At 43.4% G+C, this 16,114-nt stretch overlaps 2 protein-coding genes across 10 annotated transcripts in view; both read left to right on the top strand.

Moving 5' to 3' along the window:
* SPTLC3 (serine palmitoyltransferase long chain base subunit 3) overlaps positions 1-8,450 on the top strand; it is a 136,908-nt gene extending 128,458 nt beyond the window's left edge. For all 5 annotated transcript variants that reach the window (XM_045008802.1, XM_045008800.1, XM_045008799.1 and 2 more), the window contains 3 exons: positions 2,195-2,330; positions 4,062-4,191; positions 6,703-8,450. In XM_045008802.1, coding sequence (XP_044864737.1) covers positions 2,195-2,330; positions 4,062-4,191; positions 6,703-6,816 — 380 coding nt within the window. In that variant the 3' untranslated portion in view covers positions 6,817-8,450. The remainder of the gene's footprint in view (positions 1-2,194; positions 2,331-4,061; positions 4,192-6,702) is intronic.
* Positions 8,451-11,703: 3,253 nt separating this feature from the next.
* The window catches only part of ISM1 (isthmin 1), a 107,885-nt gene continuing 103,474 nt past the window's right edge, over positions 11,704-16,114 (top strand). For 3 of the 5 annotated variants that reach the window (XM_045008592.1, XM_045008595.1, XR_006577718.1), the window contains exons 1-4: positions 11,704-11,794; positions 12,298-12,542; positions 13,285-13,479; positions 13,604-13,712. In XM_045008592.1, coding sequence (XP_044864527.1) covers positions 13,703-13,712 — 10 coding nt within the window. In that variant the 5' untranslated portion in view covers positions 11,704-11,794; positions 12,298-12,542; positions 13,285-13,479; positions 13,604-13,702. Of the gene's footprint in view, positions 11,795-12,297; positions 12,543-12,817; positions 12,927-13,284; positions 13,480-13,603; positions 13,713-16,114 lie in introns of all 5 variants that reach the window. The other 2 variants (XM_045008594.1, XM_045008593.1) reach the window with 2 other exon arrangements.

Genomic DNA, 16,114 nt, shown 5'->3' with positions numbered 1-16,114 from the left:
GTATCTGATATTTATATGGATATCAGCAATATCCAGAATTATCATAACTACTAGCAGCAAAACATAGAAGGGATATTAAAGCTTGGGCATAAGGGCTTAAGCCAATCCCTAACTATTAGAGACCAGGCTGATGCCCTATGTGGGGGGCAGATTACCCCACATCTGTCTGCTGCAGGGTTCTTACAACTTCCTCCAACGCAGAGGTTCCCAGCCTTTTCTCTGCCACAGCACACCTCGAGCTCCAGGGGCTCTTGCCCGTCTCCCCGCCCCGCCAGCAGCTGCGGGAGAGAAGGGGAGGGGCAAAGCAGCCGACCCCTCACTCACACAGGAGCGGAGTGGGGAAGAGAGGGTGACTGAACTCTGATTGGTTGCTCCGCCCCAGAGGAGGCGGGGCAGTGAGCCAGACAGCTAATTAGAAGGCAGCTTTCCCCCCCCTTGTCCTCACATATAGCTTTTCCAAAAAAAAAAACGCGGCACCCCGCTTCGGACCTGACGGCAGAATGGTGCTGGACACTGTCCGAGATGGGACACGGGACTAGATGGACCTTTGGGCTCTAATCCAGTCTGGCAGTTCCTGTGTTCCTATGAACTATTAACCACTGCCCGAGACTTTATGTAATGCTTTCATGTTACACTCTTGGAGGTAGTTTGATATCAGGTATTCCTTTACCCTTTTTGGTTACAGTGCGTGTGGAACTGCATTTGTATGGGACTCGTTTGCCTTTTTCCAAAGTAAAGATTTTGACGGACTTTTTTAAAAACGGTTTCCCCTTCCCTATCTCTGTATTTTCTGTTGCAAAGCATTTTTATTTGGCTGGTCTTATAAATATGTGAACTTAATCATAGGTGCCGGAGCACCCACGGGGAAAAAATGGTGGGTGCTGAGCACCCACCAGCAGCCCCCTATCAGCGCCCCCTGCCTGCTAGTGTTTGCCACCCTCCAGCAGGCCCTGCTGATCAGTGCCTCCCCCTCCCTCCCCACACCTCCCACCCGCCATGGACAGCTGTTTTGCAGCATGCAGGAGGCTTTGGGAGGGCGGGGGAGGAGCGAGGGGGTGGCACACTGGGGGGAGGGGAAGAAGTGGAGTGGGGGAGGGGCCTTAGAGGAAGGAGTGGGGCTGGGCCTGGGGCAGAGCGAGGGGTCAGGCACCCCCTGGCACATTAGAAAGTCTGTGCCTGTGCACTTAACTGTGAGGTGGGTGAGAGGAAGGCCTCAAGATGCATGTGTGGAAGAAATGGTTTCTTCAGCATTGTTTTAAAAAGAATGATGGGCGCAATATTTTTTTTAAAGGTGACAAAATTCAAAGCTGACTTTCTAGCCTCTCTTTAATTGTTCTTTGTTTGCTTTAGCCAGAAATGTTTCACTAGCTCTAGGCTAGCAAGGAAGGGTGATATCGGGGTCGGAAGTGAGCAGCCTCTGCCTTTGGACACATCTCTGTCTTCCAGAAGGGATGGTACTCAAATGCAGCAAGATTAATTCTGCTTTTGTTCTTCCATGGCTACTAGTTTCACTTCTGTTCTTGGCCAGCTCATGTGTGCAGGTGCAAACCCATGAGAACCTGAACCTTGTCTATGCATTTACAGTGCGATTCGGACATGGGACATGTGGAATCGGGTTTCCTTGAGCAAGAGCCTGTGAAAATAGGTTATGATTGAAAAATCTCTGCAGCTATTTTGAATGGAATTTGCACATCTTGCCAGCACAAGGATATAGCAGGACATTGTTAATCAGGGAAGAACGATAATAGAATTGGATGGATGTATACCAGATACTGTCATACCAGACCACCACAGCTACCAATGAGTATATTTCATCCAGCATGTCCTTTTTAACTGTATGCACAATAATCTATGTCCAATGAGACAGAGAGAGAATACTCCTGCCTATAAGCATTTGTGTCTGAATATAGTAGGTTTGAGTTTCATTTCATGCCAATGTTGGTCAGGCATCATTCAGCGGAAATCAGTGGTGTTGCACTGTTACATAAGTTCAGTATGTGCCTCTGTATTTACATGGCTTGAACAGTTCGACTCGCTAAATATTTTTCTTGTGGCTCCAATAGCTACGTAAAGATCACATGGATAGCTAAATGGTTCTGGAACTTACATGTCCCTGTTTTTTTGTTTGTTTTTCCTGGAGAGAAGCCCCTTTGGGATCTGTGCTCTGACTGATTTCATGACTGTCTCATTTCAGGGCTTCAGAGAGTGCACCAGCTAGGAGAAAACACAAGATACTTCCGGCGGAGACTGCACGAAATGGGTTTCATTGTTTATGGAAATGATGATTCCCCTGTTGTCCCCTTGCTCCTTTATATGCCTGGTAAAATAGGGTAAGTACTGAAATGTGCCTGGTAGGCAAACTACACTAACATTATATGGAGGGTACGTTTTAAACTATTCAATCTGGCTACTTGCTGAAGTTGTTGCAAGGGAGAAATTTCTTCCTTTCGGTGAACTTGCCATCGGTAGCTTTAAGTTGAATCCTGGCCTTAATTTGGAGCCAGCTTCTCCGTACACTAAATGAGTGTACAGACTTTTAAAAAAAATCAAAACTCTTCTTTCTCTTTCTATTGATGTTTTGCAAAAATTATAATAATTTAAAAGCTGCACATTGTGTAATTATTTTGAAGGTATTTCATTGTGTGACATGTCTTAGACTGACATACATTTCACCATTTTACGGTATGTGATGATATCTCTTGACTGACTTATGTAAGTGAAATTGGCAGTAACCTATTAACTTATCAACGAAGGCCCAGAGTGTAGGGAGTTGGAGTCTTTGCAAAAGTAGCTCTCAGGAGGAGCCTTTGTTTCTTAGATACCATAAATATGGGTCCTACCCTGGCCCATCAGACCTGGTAACAGTAAAGCCATCAGGATAATTGCTTACTCATTCCGATGTGAACACGGGCCAGCTCTTGCACGGAGAACTTGTGCCCTTCTATGGCCAAGCTTCCATCAGTGTCTCAGGATCGGTGGGGAATAGTGAACGCCCCTGTCTCCCAATTACACCAGGATCCTTTCAGTCTGAAGTTTAACTATTTATCAAGCCCTCTTGCAAGGACTATCTGACAGGCAGAAATCAGGTCTTATAATCATGAGCTATAGAAAATCCTCAGCCCAGAACACAACCCTAATAGCTGGCCTGGGTACTGGGGGGAAATGGGAGACATCCTTAGTTGCAGAATCATCTTGTTTCCCTCTTGAGGCATTGGAGATCAACCAAGATGTCTCCCCTTGCCATCCGGAAGTTCAGTGTGGACTGGTCAAGGTGCAGAGACTTCTCTGGAACTCCCTCATGAAGTTGTTTGTCAGAGTCCCTCTGTAGCTGTCCCAGTGGCTCATGCATGCTTCCTCTTTGGATCAGTTTATTTGTGACCACAGTCTCCTCTACCCATTTGCACAGATTGGTAGAATGGGTTGTAGTTGAGGCCAATTAGTCCATGCTAAGTGTTATGAACCGATCTATGTCCCTCTTCATTACTTACCTCACAAATATGAACAATTTTCTCCTTGGGACACCGAACAGGTAGCTGTTCTCCCCATTTAACAGGTGGGGAAATGACACACACAGGTTAAATGACCTACCCATTCAGGGAATCTTTGGTAGAGCCAGGAATTAGCCCCAGGTCTCCCAAGTCCCAGTCTCGTGCTGCAGCGACAAGACCATCATTCTACTTTATGTTCAGTGCCTTGTTCAATGAAATTTGATCTAAATGGCACTAATTTTTATTTATTACCATCTGTTTGTCTAAATGTTTGCCTGATTCTTGCTGCCTTACACTTTACATAGACATTTGCACCTGTGCTCAGTGATTGCAAATTGCTCCTAATCAGAATTCTCTGCTCACTTACATCAGTGATTGTATTTGACAGTTGCTTTGCAGGGATGAAAATGACTACACAAGCTGCAAGGCAGTGGAGAGTTGATGGTAAAACTCCTATTGACTTCAGTAGGGCCAGGATTTTTTAACCATTGTTTTTCACACGTGAGTGTTTTCCCTTTGTGCTCAGTTTATTGGCAATAACTCACTTTTGTTTTCTTCTTTCCCCTCTCCCAGGGCTTTTGCAAGGCGCATGTTACACAAAAATATTGGGGTGGTTGTGGTTGGATTTCCAGCTACTCCTATCGCAGAATCGAGGGCTCGGTTTTGTGTGTCAGCTGCACATACACGGGAGATGTTAGACACGGTAAGAACAGCAGATGTCCTGGTGAAATTAACATCAGATGCTAGAGGGGCTTGGAGAAGTACAAGTCTGTTACTTTGAATCTCAATAATTCATTTTGCGTTTGTTTTTCTTGATCTTTCTCCCTTGATATTTAAAGCCTTTATGATTCCATATTTTATTTAAAATATTAAGTTATACAATTAACTGTACTATATTCCCCTATTCCTAAGAGTGACCAAATCTGTATTAACTAATAAAAACCTACCTGAGGAGCACACCAAGACTAACGTTAACTGCTTGGGCAGCAAACCCTAAATGATGTGGTAATAATTGCATATAAGGGTTTCTATGCCCTTATTTTAATTCCATATTTATGTGAGTTACATTGCAGCAGCAAAATATGGCACCATCTTGGGTTTTGTATGATACATGTGGAACATTTAGTCCAATATTTGGAATTGTTTGTATCTAACAAGAGGACTAAAAGGTGCAATATGACCAGTTTGATCCCTGTATCTTTACCTGCTTCCAGAAGGGCAGTTACGCTTACGTTGAGATGTCCACTGTAAACTTCTCTTCCCATCTGTCCATAACTTTCTAAAAAAAGTATTTTTAAGATTGAAATTTTCCATCTTCCTCTCAGTCCAAGGGTGAGGAAGCAAATTTGGATAAAATACCGTCATCCGTTTTTGAGTTAGGCAAGGATGGAACTTTTTTGGTTGCCAACAGATTTTAAGGCTCTTTTTACATGAGCATAACTCTCAGAAACTGATGCATTTTATACACTCAGTGTTTTCAAATGGGAAGAGCCCTGATCCTGCTTCTGACTCCTTGCAGCTGGCCCCTGTGCCCACACAAACCTCAGTGGGACTTACTGTGAGCACATGGATCCAAACACAGTTGGAGGACTGAGACCGTAGCCCTATACTCAAGACTAGTTTCCAGGTCAATTTAGACCATTTTAGAAACAAAACTGAAAAAATCTGGTTTGCACATGTGAGGTAGGAAATTCCTGCTAATCTTAAAACTACAATAAGGAACAATGGAATACTCAACACGGAGTTAAAATTAAATAACATATATATATATATATATATATCAATGCTTAGTTACCGAGGTGTAGTTAGGTAGGCTGTTATTTCGCTGTGTAGTTCCAGAGTTGCATAAGCTTTTGATTACGCAACTGCAGTAATACACAGTGAAATCACCTTGGAGATTAAGAGCTTAATCTCTTTATTTCGCTTAGGTTTTCTTTCCTTAAAACAGCAGCATTAAACACATGAAAGTTACAATTTTCAAGCACTGATCTTGCAATTCATCTCACCGCGGTATGCAAATTGGGGCCTTGAATGCCACTTCCCGGCAGTCACCTTTTACAAGTTCCGGTTTTGCCTTTGCAGCTAGGTATCTATCACTGCCATAGTATCTGCAACACTATCTAAACTTCCCTATGCCTTATGTGGGGAATGGGAAACACTCTGGGTAGTGTGGTTTAGTTACCTCAGGCAGCTGAAACATTTTTAAGGACAACCACTGCGTGAATGTGCCGTAAATCCAGTGTAAAACAAAAACACACAGCTCTTGTGCCATTTCTCATCACAACCACCATTGGCTTAAACCACTGGCAGTAATACATAGGGGGGAAGACCCATAAATGGGAAAGTTTCCAAGGATGGTAATTTTTTTTGAATTACTTTGCAGGTCCTTCTTTATTTAGCTCATTTTATCACATTCTTAAACCTGGGGGGGAGGGGGGAGGACTTTTCTATTCTTGAGCATATGTTACTGCATAAACAGAAACAGGATTGAAAGGACAGGTGCTATATTTTTAGTTGAGATCAACCTATTATCTGCTCTTCAGCATGGGTTTGAGGCTTCAGGGTTCTGATCTTCTCCAGGGGGATTCTGAATGCCCTTGCTTTCTATTGAATCCAGTAGGAGTTGAGGATGTGCAGCCACTCATATTATAGGATGAGGCCAGCTGTGATATTAATACAAGCAAAAGTGGAAAATGTGCTATCAAACCACATCATCCTGTTCAAGATATTCACAATGACCCTGATAAACATCTGGGCCTGGTCCACCACTGGAGTTATACAATGGTGAAACTGGCCTTTGGGATATGTATGCAGATACAGCAATGTTGTCTTATGTTATATATGTGCCTTTTTCATGTAAAAATGAGAATTCTTAGTTGGAGTATTTTTCTCCCTGCATATCTGAGAAATACACACAATTTACCAATAGTCGGCTAATAAATATTGCCATTGGCTAATACAACATAGCCTACCATAGAGCCAAATTCTGTTCTCAGTGATTCTAATGTAAATCTAGTGTAGCTCAATTGATTTCACTGACGTTCACCAGTGTAGCTGACAGCAAAATTCACCCCTTTGGCTTTATTCCTTTCTTTGATTTTACACTGTGAAAACCACATATGTTTTCATGTCACTTGCTGTTCAAATGTAAAGCAGAAGTGAGAACAGCTTTAAATCCTTTTAAGATAACTGATACAGTGTAATGATCTTGCAGGTCCTGAATGCCCTTGATGAATTGGGCGATTTTCTGCAACTGAAATATTCACGGCATTCCAGGTCATCTCGTCCTGAACTATACGATGAAACAAGCTTTGAACTTGGAGATTGAGTTTCCCACCCGTGAAGAGAACATTATGATGTTACAAAAAAGAGAAAAAGCCTAAGAAATATGAATGCATTTCTTCCCTTCTAAGGGCAATTTTTATTTCTCAATTAATTGAACAGGGGAGGCACTGTTGTTGCATTTTACTGTATCAGATTTCCATGTGCAAGAGACTATGGCTACAGATCTACTCCCATGGAATTATATGCTTTTTAAGGTATTTTTTATGCAAGCAGACTGTGTCCCATTGGTCAAGTTCCACTGTGCAGCTTTGGTGCCTTTTTGTGAAGAGGCTTTGGCTAGTTCGTAATTCTGGTTGAAATAATAAATTTGAAACCTGAATGGATTCCAGTGTAGTATGTTAGCTTGCATGAATTTCAGCTGTCAGACTGGATAATACCTAATTCATCAATGTGGACTGCCCCCGAGGAAATGGCAGATAAGGATCTTCTTACCTGATTTCCACATTTTGAGTTCTCAAAGGACAGCAAGTGTCAGAAGGACATACTAGCGCATGAGAAAACGTTCATACAGAAACCTACTCATATTAAATATTTCTGACAGAAACCTGTGTTCTTGGTCACTTAATGTTGCAACCAACCAACCAACCAACCAACCATAAAGTTGTATAGTTCATTGTGAAGAAAGAACACACAACCGGCTTCCTAGTGTGTAGACTCGGAGATTGTGTGCGAATTGAATCTTTTCATTAAAGGTGGAAATTCTTTTCTGCTACAGCATTCAAGCTGCAGCCTTATGCATCTTATTGCCACTGAAGTTACTCGGCAGGCTTGTTCCCTTTTCATGTAGCAGTAGTAAACAATTTTAATAACCCTTTAACTTTCCTGTAAAACCGTTGATCAAAACACTCAGATACTTGCAGTTCACAAACTGCAGCTGACATTTATGAGCCCACTTCCAAGTTTCCCAAACTACTTATGAGCTTAATAAATGCACTAACTAGTAAATAATGCTGAAGCTGCTCGTTATACAGAATATGAAGTCCGGGGTACCATACACAGCTCTGCCACCTGTTAACTTGAAGACTCTTTGATTTCTGAATTTACTAAGTTTCCCTAGTTGATTTAAGTATCACTCGTTGAACTATTGTGTTCCCTCTTTATGCTATTATGATGAATTCAGGTGTTTTTATTTAAATGGTGTTTATTTTTTCAAATGCTTGATTGAAATAATTGAGCATATGGCCCACAGTCGGAAAGAGAAGTTATGGTCAGAGTTCCATTTCCATTGCATCAGACAAATCTACAAAGATTCTTGAGAAAACATTATCCCCCTCAGCTTTACTTGTCTCACATCAGGCTGAGCAGTTTGAGGAGATTTTTGCAGACCATAGTTGTTGTATGACACCAGTTAAAAATGGTTCTGTAGCTTTAACAAACTCCAAACCATTCCACAATATCAAATGTCATTGTAAACACATCAGATCAAGAGATGTTTAGCTTTCTGTTGCACAGATGTACCACACTTTCATGTTCTTGAAAGCTCTGGTGTAAACTTAACGCACAGCTGCAATATTAGATTTAAGAACAGAACAATTAAATTGTGGCATACCAATTGCAATATATTACTCCCTGCTTGTTAAAGCAGCTTTAAGGATAAAACAAAGCTGATCAGTTATGAGGTCCTGGGTTTTGTTGTTTTTTTTGTTGTCGTCGTTTGTTATGCGAGTTAATAAAATCCAATGGTGCTATAACTTTAAGAATTGATTACAAAACATTCCATCACATCAGAGGTCAGCTTAGAATATGTATATTGGGGGATAAGGAGAAGTACATAGTGTCATCTGATTGTTCACTCTGAACTTGAGAAGCACTAAAGAGGATCGAGGGAGAAGACGTTTGTGCATCAGGGTAAATGCACTGGAGAAATATTTAAAATGTTCTTGGGTTGGGTTTTTTTTACATTTAATGTGATTTTTGTTTCTTTGTTAAGCCCCCTATTTGCAAGATGCAGCTTCCAGGCAATTTGCCTGTAGGGCGAGTGTGTGCTTAACACTACTCTGTGAGGATGGGGGAAAGCCTGCAGCCTTGGAGTGCTTTCGTACTGAATGAATATATCGAGTTTTGCTCTCCACTCCTGCACATCTGTGGCCAGTTCCTCCGCTAGTGTAAATTGGCATAGCTGACTTCTGACCTCCCATCTTAGAGTTTATGGTCACAGTCTATACTTCAGAAAACAGCATTACACGTGCTGGTACAACCCATGCTATATTTCTCTCAGCAAGGCCTGAGTTTCATTAAGCTAGAGACTGATCACTTTTCATCCTGTTGGGGAATGTTGTCTGTCTAAAGCAAAATTCCTCCTGCCCTCAAAAATTACTCTGCTCACTCGCTCTCTCTCTCATATTAAGGAGACAGGCCCTCTATTTTTCAGAGTTGTCAGTTTATATATAAATATTATATGCCTTCCCTTGATTCCCTCCATATCTTGCATATTAGAAAAAGTATTCAGCTTTGAACGCTTGGGATGAAATCCTAGCCTCATTGCTATTAATAGCAAAATTCCTATTTACTTCAACGGGGCCAGAATTTCCCACAGGGTCCTAATTCTCTCACACTAGTTTTCTACCAATGTGACCTTGGTGGAGTTATTCCAGCTTTACACCAGCGTGAGATCAGAATTTGGCCAGCCCTTGGTAATGAAGGCACTTCACTTCTTTTTAAAAAGTCATCATGTGATGGGTTATTTATTGGGAAATTAACACATCCAGTATAATGATCACAGATTTTTGGTACACCTCTACCCTGACATAATGTGACCCGATATAACAGGAATTCGGATATAATGCAGTAAAGCAGTGCTCTTGGGGGGGGGGACAGGGCTGTGCACTCCAGCGAATCAAAGCAAGTTCGATATAACGCGGTTTCACCTATAACGCAGTAAGATTTTTTGGCTCCCGAGGACAGCGTTATATCAGGGTAGAGGTGTATATGATTCATCAAATGTATTCCATTTGAAGGAGTATATGTTTGTGGGAGATTTATTTCTCTATCTGAATAGGTGGAGATCTAGAGTTGGTTTATTTTAAGCTTTTAATAGAAGTTCTTCCTACGTTTTTTGGATAATCAATAAAGATTGTTCATGATGTCATGTGACACAACCTCATACAAGTCTTCATGTTAATGAGCTCAATAACCCTTTGTAAAATCAGCCAGCTCCAGCAGCCTTGTGAGCTTAAGTACTAGTTCACTGGTGGGTATTTTGGTAAGTCCTAAGTGGTCTACGTGACAAAGCTGTTGAACCATTGCTCTTTCCTCTTCCTTCACACTCCCACCTATATTTTATTATTTGCCTTTTCCTGTCTTGCTTGACAAGATGTTTTTCCTCCTTTTCCTCCCGTAACGTTTACATCCACATAGAATCTTAGAATATCAGGGTTGGAAGAGACCCCCGGAGGTCATCTAGTCCAACCCCCTGCTCAAAGCAGGACCAACCCCAACTAAATCATCCCAGCCAAGGCTTTGTCAAGCCGGGCCTCAAAAACCTCTAAAGATGGAGATTCCACCACCTCCCTAGGTAACCCAGTCCAGTGCTTCACCGCCCTCCTAGTGAAATAGTGTTTCCTAATATCCAGCCTAGACCTCCCCCACTGCAACTTGAGACCACTACTCCTTGTTCTGTCATCTGCCACCACTAAGAACAGCTGAGCTCCAAATCCCACCTCACTCTTCCCTTCTGCAAACTAAATAAGCCCAGTTTCCTCAACCTCTCTTCGTAAGTCATGTGTCCCAGCCCCTCTTCTGTGTGTTTGTTTATTCCTGTGCAGTTGGTTTGCTATAACCATCTGAGAGCACCCATGCAGCTTCAGGATGTACAGGTTTAAAATCTGGCAGTGGGGGGAGAATTGGCATCACAGGCACTATACGCTGTGCCAATGCTTTTCGATGGCCCCATCAGCATTTGCTCATTCTAACCTTTCATTTTTCAGAAGGAAAGTTCCTCATTGCGGTGCTAACCTTACAAATTTGAACCAATGCAGGGTTGTCTGAGCTTGGGCCTGGTTGGCCATTCACCCATACTAGCGTAGATAAGGACTGACTCCTACCCTGAAGTCAACAGAGCTGCATTGGTGGAAGTGAGAGCAGAATCAGGCCCAATAGGTCTAAGTGTGGTGTGAACTTCCCGCATTTATTTCAATGGAATTTTAACTTGGAAACCTAATGATGAGGTTTTTTTATCTGGACTATGTCACAGCTGATCACTACCAGGAAGATCCAGCATGAAGTTTAGGATTATGGGAAGCATTTAGATAGAGTACCATCACTTCATTTTTTTCCCCAATCTGTCCACTGGTGAAAGCATTTCACACAAAGCATTGCTAGCCTATAGGGACAGGGCAAAAAATTGTTAGTTAGTTTAATGGAGGCAAATTATTTTCTTTCATCTAAAGTCTGCTGCAACAAACAAATCTCCAACTGCCTCAGAAATGAAGAAAAAAACCACCCCATTTAAAACATGTTCTCATTTTATTCATGCATTAAATTTCATTTTTCTCCCAGTGGAAGCAGAGATCCAGGCCCAAATTTTCCAAAGGGGCTACCATATACAGACTCAGAAACGTGCAGATGCAATTCCAAATGCCACATCTCAAATGTTGGGTGTGCAGGAGCGTATTTGCAAGCACCAACTGTATTTGTATGTGCAAACAAAGTACTGAGGTGTTTCCCTCATGTATGTGCTGTTATATCCTTGGGGGCAGCCGGTTTAGGAAGAAATCACTTGAGGCCAGATAGCAGACAGCTAACAAAACCACCATTTTATTTACAGACTCAGAGAACTCACTCAGCCGGCTGAAGCTGGCTGAGCTAACCCATAATAATCTAACTCAGTTGCCATAGCAACAAAAACCATGACAACCAAATACACAACATGTGCAAATACAGTTTGTGTTCACAAACCAGACTCTGGCTAGCCCCATGGGGAGAGAGTAATAGCAGTTGTTCAGAGTCATGTGGGCCTGGAGGTAAGCAAGAGGAGGAGCACTAGACTAGAAGGGAAAGGACAGGGAGTCGGGGGTGAGGAGGAGAGGGCCTGAAAGAGGATCAGTCTTGTTTGGCATTTTGGGGAAAGGGGCCACAGCAGACTCTGGCTTCAGCACAACACCCAGCCATGAGAGGGCAAGTGAAACAGAGGAGGAGAGAGTGGCACACAGGAGGGGTCCACACCCTGCAGCGAGGGTCTGTGAGCCAAGGAAGACTGCCCCATGGTGCAGGTAGTGCAGTGTTAGGGCTTATCCTGTAAGAGCCTGGAGGCTTGCAGGTTGTGATGAGCTGAAGCGTGACCTGCAGGCACCCCACTTCGGTCCCTGTCAGGGTCACCATCTACTCGGGCAGGCTAGCACCGAGTCCCTTCACCTGGGACCATGGGGGACGCCACTAGCATCAGCCAATCTGTTCCCTGCCACTCAGCCTGGAAGTTTTCCTTACTGCCATGTCAAGAAGGGGTCCTTGCTGTTTCACCTTCCAGATCCTGACGTCTGCATCAGCTTGGTGGCACAATAGGCTCCAGTAGGTGATTATTCCTGGTGTGCACACCACATCGTTACCAGGAGACATCGTTGTCAGGGAGTGGACACATCAGCTTATGCTGCAAGATAATTAGCTAAGGAGAGGATGGAGGGTGCAGGACCAGGACAGAGGTGGTGGAGCTGGGAAACCACAGCCAGCATCCAGGTGCGACAAATCAGAGCCAAAGTGCACGCAGTTTTCCAGGTGAGCAGTGCACAAAGGACTGAATCGTGCAATTTCGGTGGGTGCAGATTGTTCCCTGTGATGATATGATGGTGCCTGCCTATGGCTCATGCAAAGAGCAGCCTATTAATCTGACTCTGTGATTCCAATGTGTTCACGAAGAGGGGAGCAGGAGGCTGGGGTGATGGCTGCATCTGTCTCTATTACCCTATTGCCCCTCTCTTGCAGCACCCTATGCCAAGTGGGGAGCTGTGCTGGGGCAGATGAGCACTAGTGACGCACCCTTCTCTTGGCAGAGCTGATTCGCTGTGTTGGTCAGTGATGACAGTGCTGGCTGATGTGGCTAGAAGAGAGTCTGACAGCAGAAAGTCACTGGAAGGGGTGGGGCCCATCACAGAATCAGAGGTGAGCTCATTGGGCACCTCTGGCTCAGGGAGTGCACACATCCAGGGCTCAGTTTGGTATTGGCCTCAGTGTATGGTAGTGTTGACGGGGGACTGGAGATCTTTGCTCAGGTGTCATGGCTTCATGCATATACCTGTTCCTAATGCTTCAGTATTTGGGAGAGACTAACGGGACAGCTGAGTTTGCTGAAACATCTGATCCAGCAAGTGTCCGCCAGCATCCATAGAGGCTGATGCAGATTCTGCATACATCCCTAGGGACCCTAGCACCAATGACCATGCATTGCACCTCCTTGGTCACCCTGCTCCCATTTGTGTCAGCCAGCAATGAATGGGTTAATGTAATCTGTGCAATTCAGATTTTTCAGGCTGGAATCATCTTAAAATCCCCTTAACGCACCAACAGACCCTCTCCCTTTGGCAACTGGCCAAAAGAGTTCACATCATCTGTATTCCCCGGGCCAACAGATGTGCAGTGTCACTGGATCCTCGACGTGTGGCCTCCAGTGCCTCCTCATCTCCAATAGGGTTGCCCTGCCTGGGAAACAAGTACGGTGAGTCTGGGGGTTTTAATAAATCATCTGCTGTGGCTGGGTGAGGATAGTGTGTGTTTAGCATGGTGCTGTATTGAGAGTAGCTGCTATACCTAAGTGGCATGACAATATCTTCCTTTCTCAGGAAAACTTTGCATGCATGTGAGTCCCCCATCTCCCGGGAGGCCAGATCAACCAGATATAGCTGGGAAAGCAAGACGTGGAAGCCAGTCTGAGGAGATGGATGTTCACAGGTAACTCGGCTACAAGCAATGCCAGTGACATAATTGGCTATTGATCTTGGCGCTCTGACACATGCAGGCCTAGGGTTGAGGAATTAGGATGTGTAGAGGTGGGGAGCGGTGTAATATTTGGGTAGCGGAGCCGGCTTTCTAATGAACCCCAGAACTGGTCCATTATTCTTGTTAAAAGTATTAGAAGAGTGCTTAGTTTATGCCAGGGGTAGGCAACCTATGGCATGCATGTCAAAGGCAGCACGCGAGCTGATTTTCAGTGGCACTCACACTGCCCGGGTCCTGGCCACCGGTCCGGGGGGCTCTGCATTTTAATTTAATTTTAAATGAAGCTTCTTAAACATTTTAAAAACCTTATTTACTTTACATACAACAATAGTTTAGTTATATATTATAGACTTATAGAAAGAGACCTTTTTAAAATGTTAAAATGTATTACTGGCACGCGAAACCTTAAATTAGAGTGAATAACTGAAGACTCGGCACACCACTTCTGAAAGGTTGCCGACCCCTGGTTTATGCATACCAAACCTAATAACTAGTACAATGATAGGGATTAATTATAAACTTTGTATAAAAATTGCTGGAATATTGACTTTTAAAGTTTGCTTTCTGCTATATTTGTACGGTTCTTTCTACTTAATGCCAGTCAGATTTCAATCTTTTTAACATATGAATTTATCTTTTAAAAGATTTGGAACCAACCTTTTTCCAATTTGTTAAATGTCTGTTGTCTGTTTGTTAATGTGATGTTCAAGATTTTATAGCACAGTCTTCAAAGCTAAAAATATTTTTTCCAGGAGCTAATTCAAACCAGAGCATAGCAGCTCGAACAGTTTTACTCTTTAGGCAGAATCCTGAAACACTGGTGTTCAAATTATATCACAGTTTAAGCAGAAATACACAGATTAAATCTGAACCTGACATGTCATCATCTCTGCACATTGCCATCCAGGATTTCAAATATAAATCAATAAAATGTCCAACTACAACAGAGCATATCATGTCATTGCTTAACAGCATGTGACAGTAGCCTCTTCATCGGCCCAGATGCCTAATTTTGTTCCAGACCAAGATGGATTCCACACTGTAAATCTAGGCAACCAATTCCCGTGGAATTTCAATAGCCAACTCCATTAGACTTCTTAAAAAAAAAACCGGTCTTGAAATGTGGGGTGTCTGTGTTCTCTCTCCTAGACCTGAGTATGAATCATCCATAAAGAACCTCAGTGTGTATGCAAGGGCTCCAGAACAGGTTGGGCCAGGGGCCATGACCCCATCACTTTTAAAGGTCGGAGGGCTATGCCCTTCCACCTTTTACTGGCCCTACGGGCAAGTGACAGGGGGGAGGCATGGAGAGGAGTGAGCAGGGGGCGGGGCCTAGGGGGAACGGGCAGTGCGATGATGGAGCCTTGAGGAGAACAGGTGGTGCGATTTCAGGGCCATGTTTCAGGCACCAGTGCCCCCCACACACACACTTTTAGGGAGCTTCCGTTGCCCCTCTGAGTATGTGCTGGAGGACTTGCCTCGTGTCTGAAAGAGAAGGGACTGACCCAGCTGAGAGCTCCAAAAGGTTTATTTACCAGGTGCATATTTTTTCTGGAATTATGATTTTATTAAAAGATTTAGTATTATTGGCTTCAGTGTATATTTCACATTCTCTCCTGAACCCCCAGATCAAAACCCATCCTTAAGAGATTTGTGTCTGATTGGGATCCAAAATCAAAAGACGGGAAAGTTTTCTGGTTTGGATGCACCTGAAACCTCACACTCAACCTTCCTGTCAAGATTCCTACACTTTTTGATGACAGAAGTGGCATGAGATGAGTTGATCTCACAAGATTTCTGACACTTTGGGACAACATCTCCTGAGAACAGCTCCCATAGTTTTGGTGCCATTGACTCCTAACCTGAGCCTTAATTCAGCCCAATCCAAATCTGTTCTGGATCAGAATACCAAACTTTGTCCATCACTCTTCTTACACTAACACTCTTTGGGGTGTGGTCTCTTTCTGAAAGGTGCATTGTCTCATTGCTATTCAGCTGAATAGGATCATAACTTGAATGCACTTTGACCCAAAGCTCACCTTTTCTGCCACACCGGCATCATGTTACCAATAATTTTCGGGTTAATACTACGCAGCCAGTATACCCTTCCATTTGCACAGAAGACTTACTGGAGGAAAACAAGATGTGCATATAAACCCTATGTGTCTTAGCTTGGAGCTCTACATCTGAATCTCAGGGCTTGTCTACACTTAAAATGCTGCATCTGAGCAGCTGTAGCACTTCAGTGAAGACCCTACCTAGGCCAACGGGACGGCTTTTCCCATCCACATAGATAATCCACCTCTCCGAGAGGCAGTAGCTAGGTTGATGGGTCTACAGCAGGGATTAGGTTG

Source organism: Mauremys mutica, chromosome 3, assembly GCF_020497125.1.
Source record: "Mauremys mutica isolate MM-2020 ecotype Southern chromosome 3, ASM2049712v1, whole genome shotgun sequence".
NCBI lineage: Eukaryota > Metazoa > Chordata > Testudines > Geoemydidae > Mauremys > Mauremys mutica.
The sequence above is the reverse complement of the archived record's forward strand: the minus strand, read 5'-3'. Positions and strand labels throughout refer to the sequence as shown.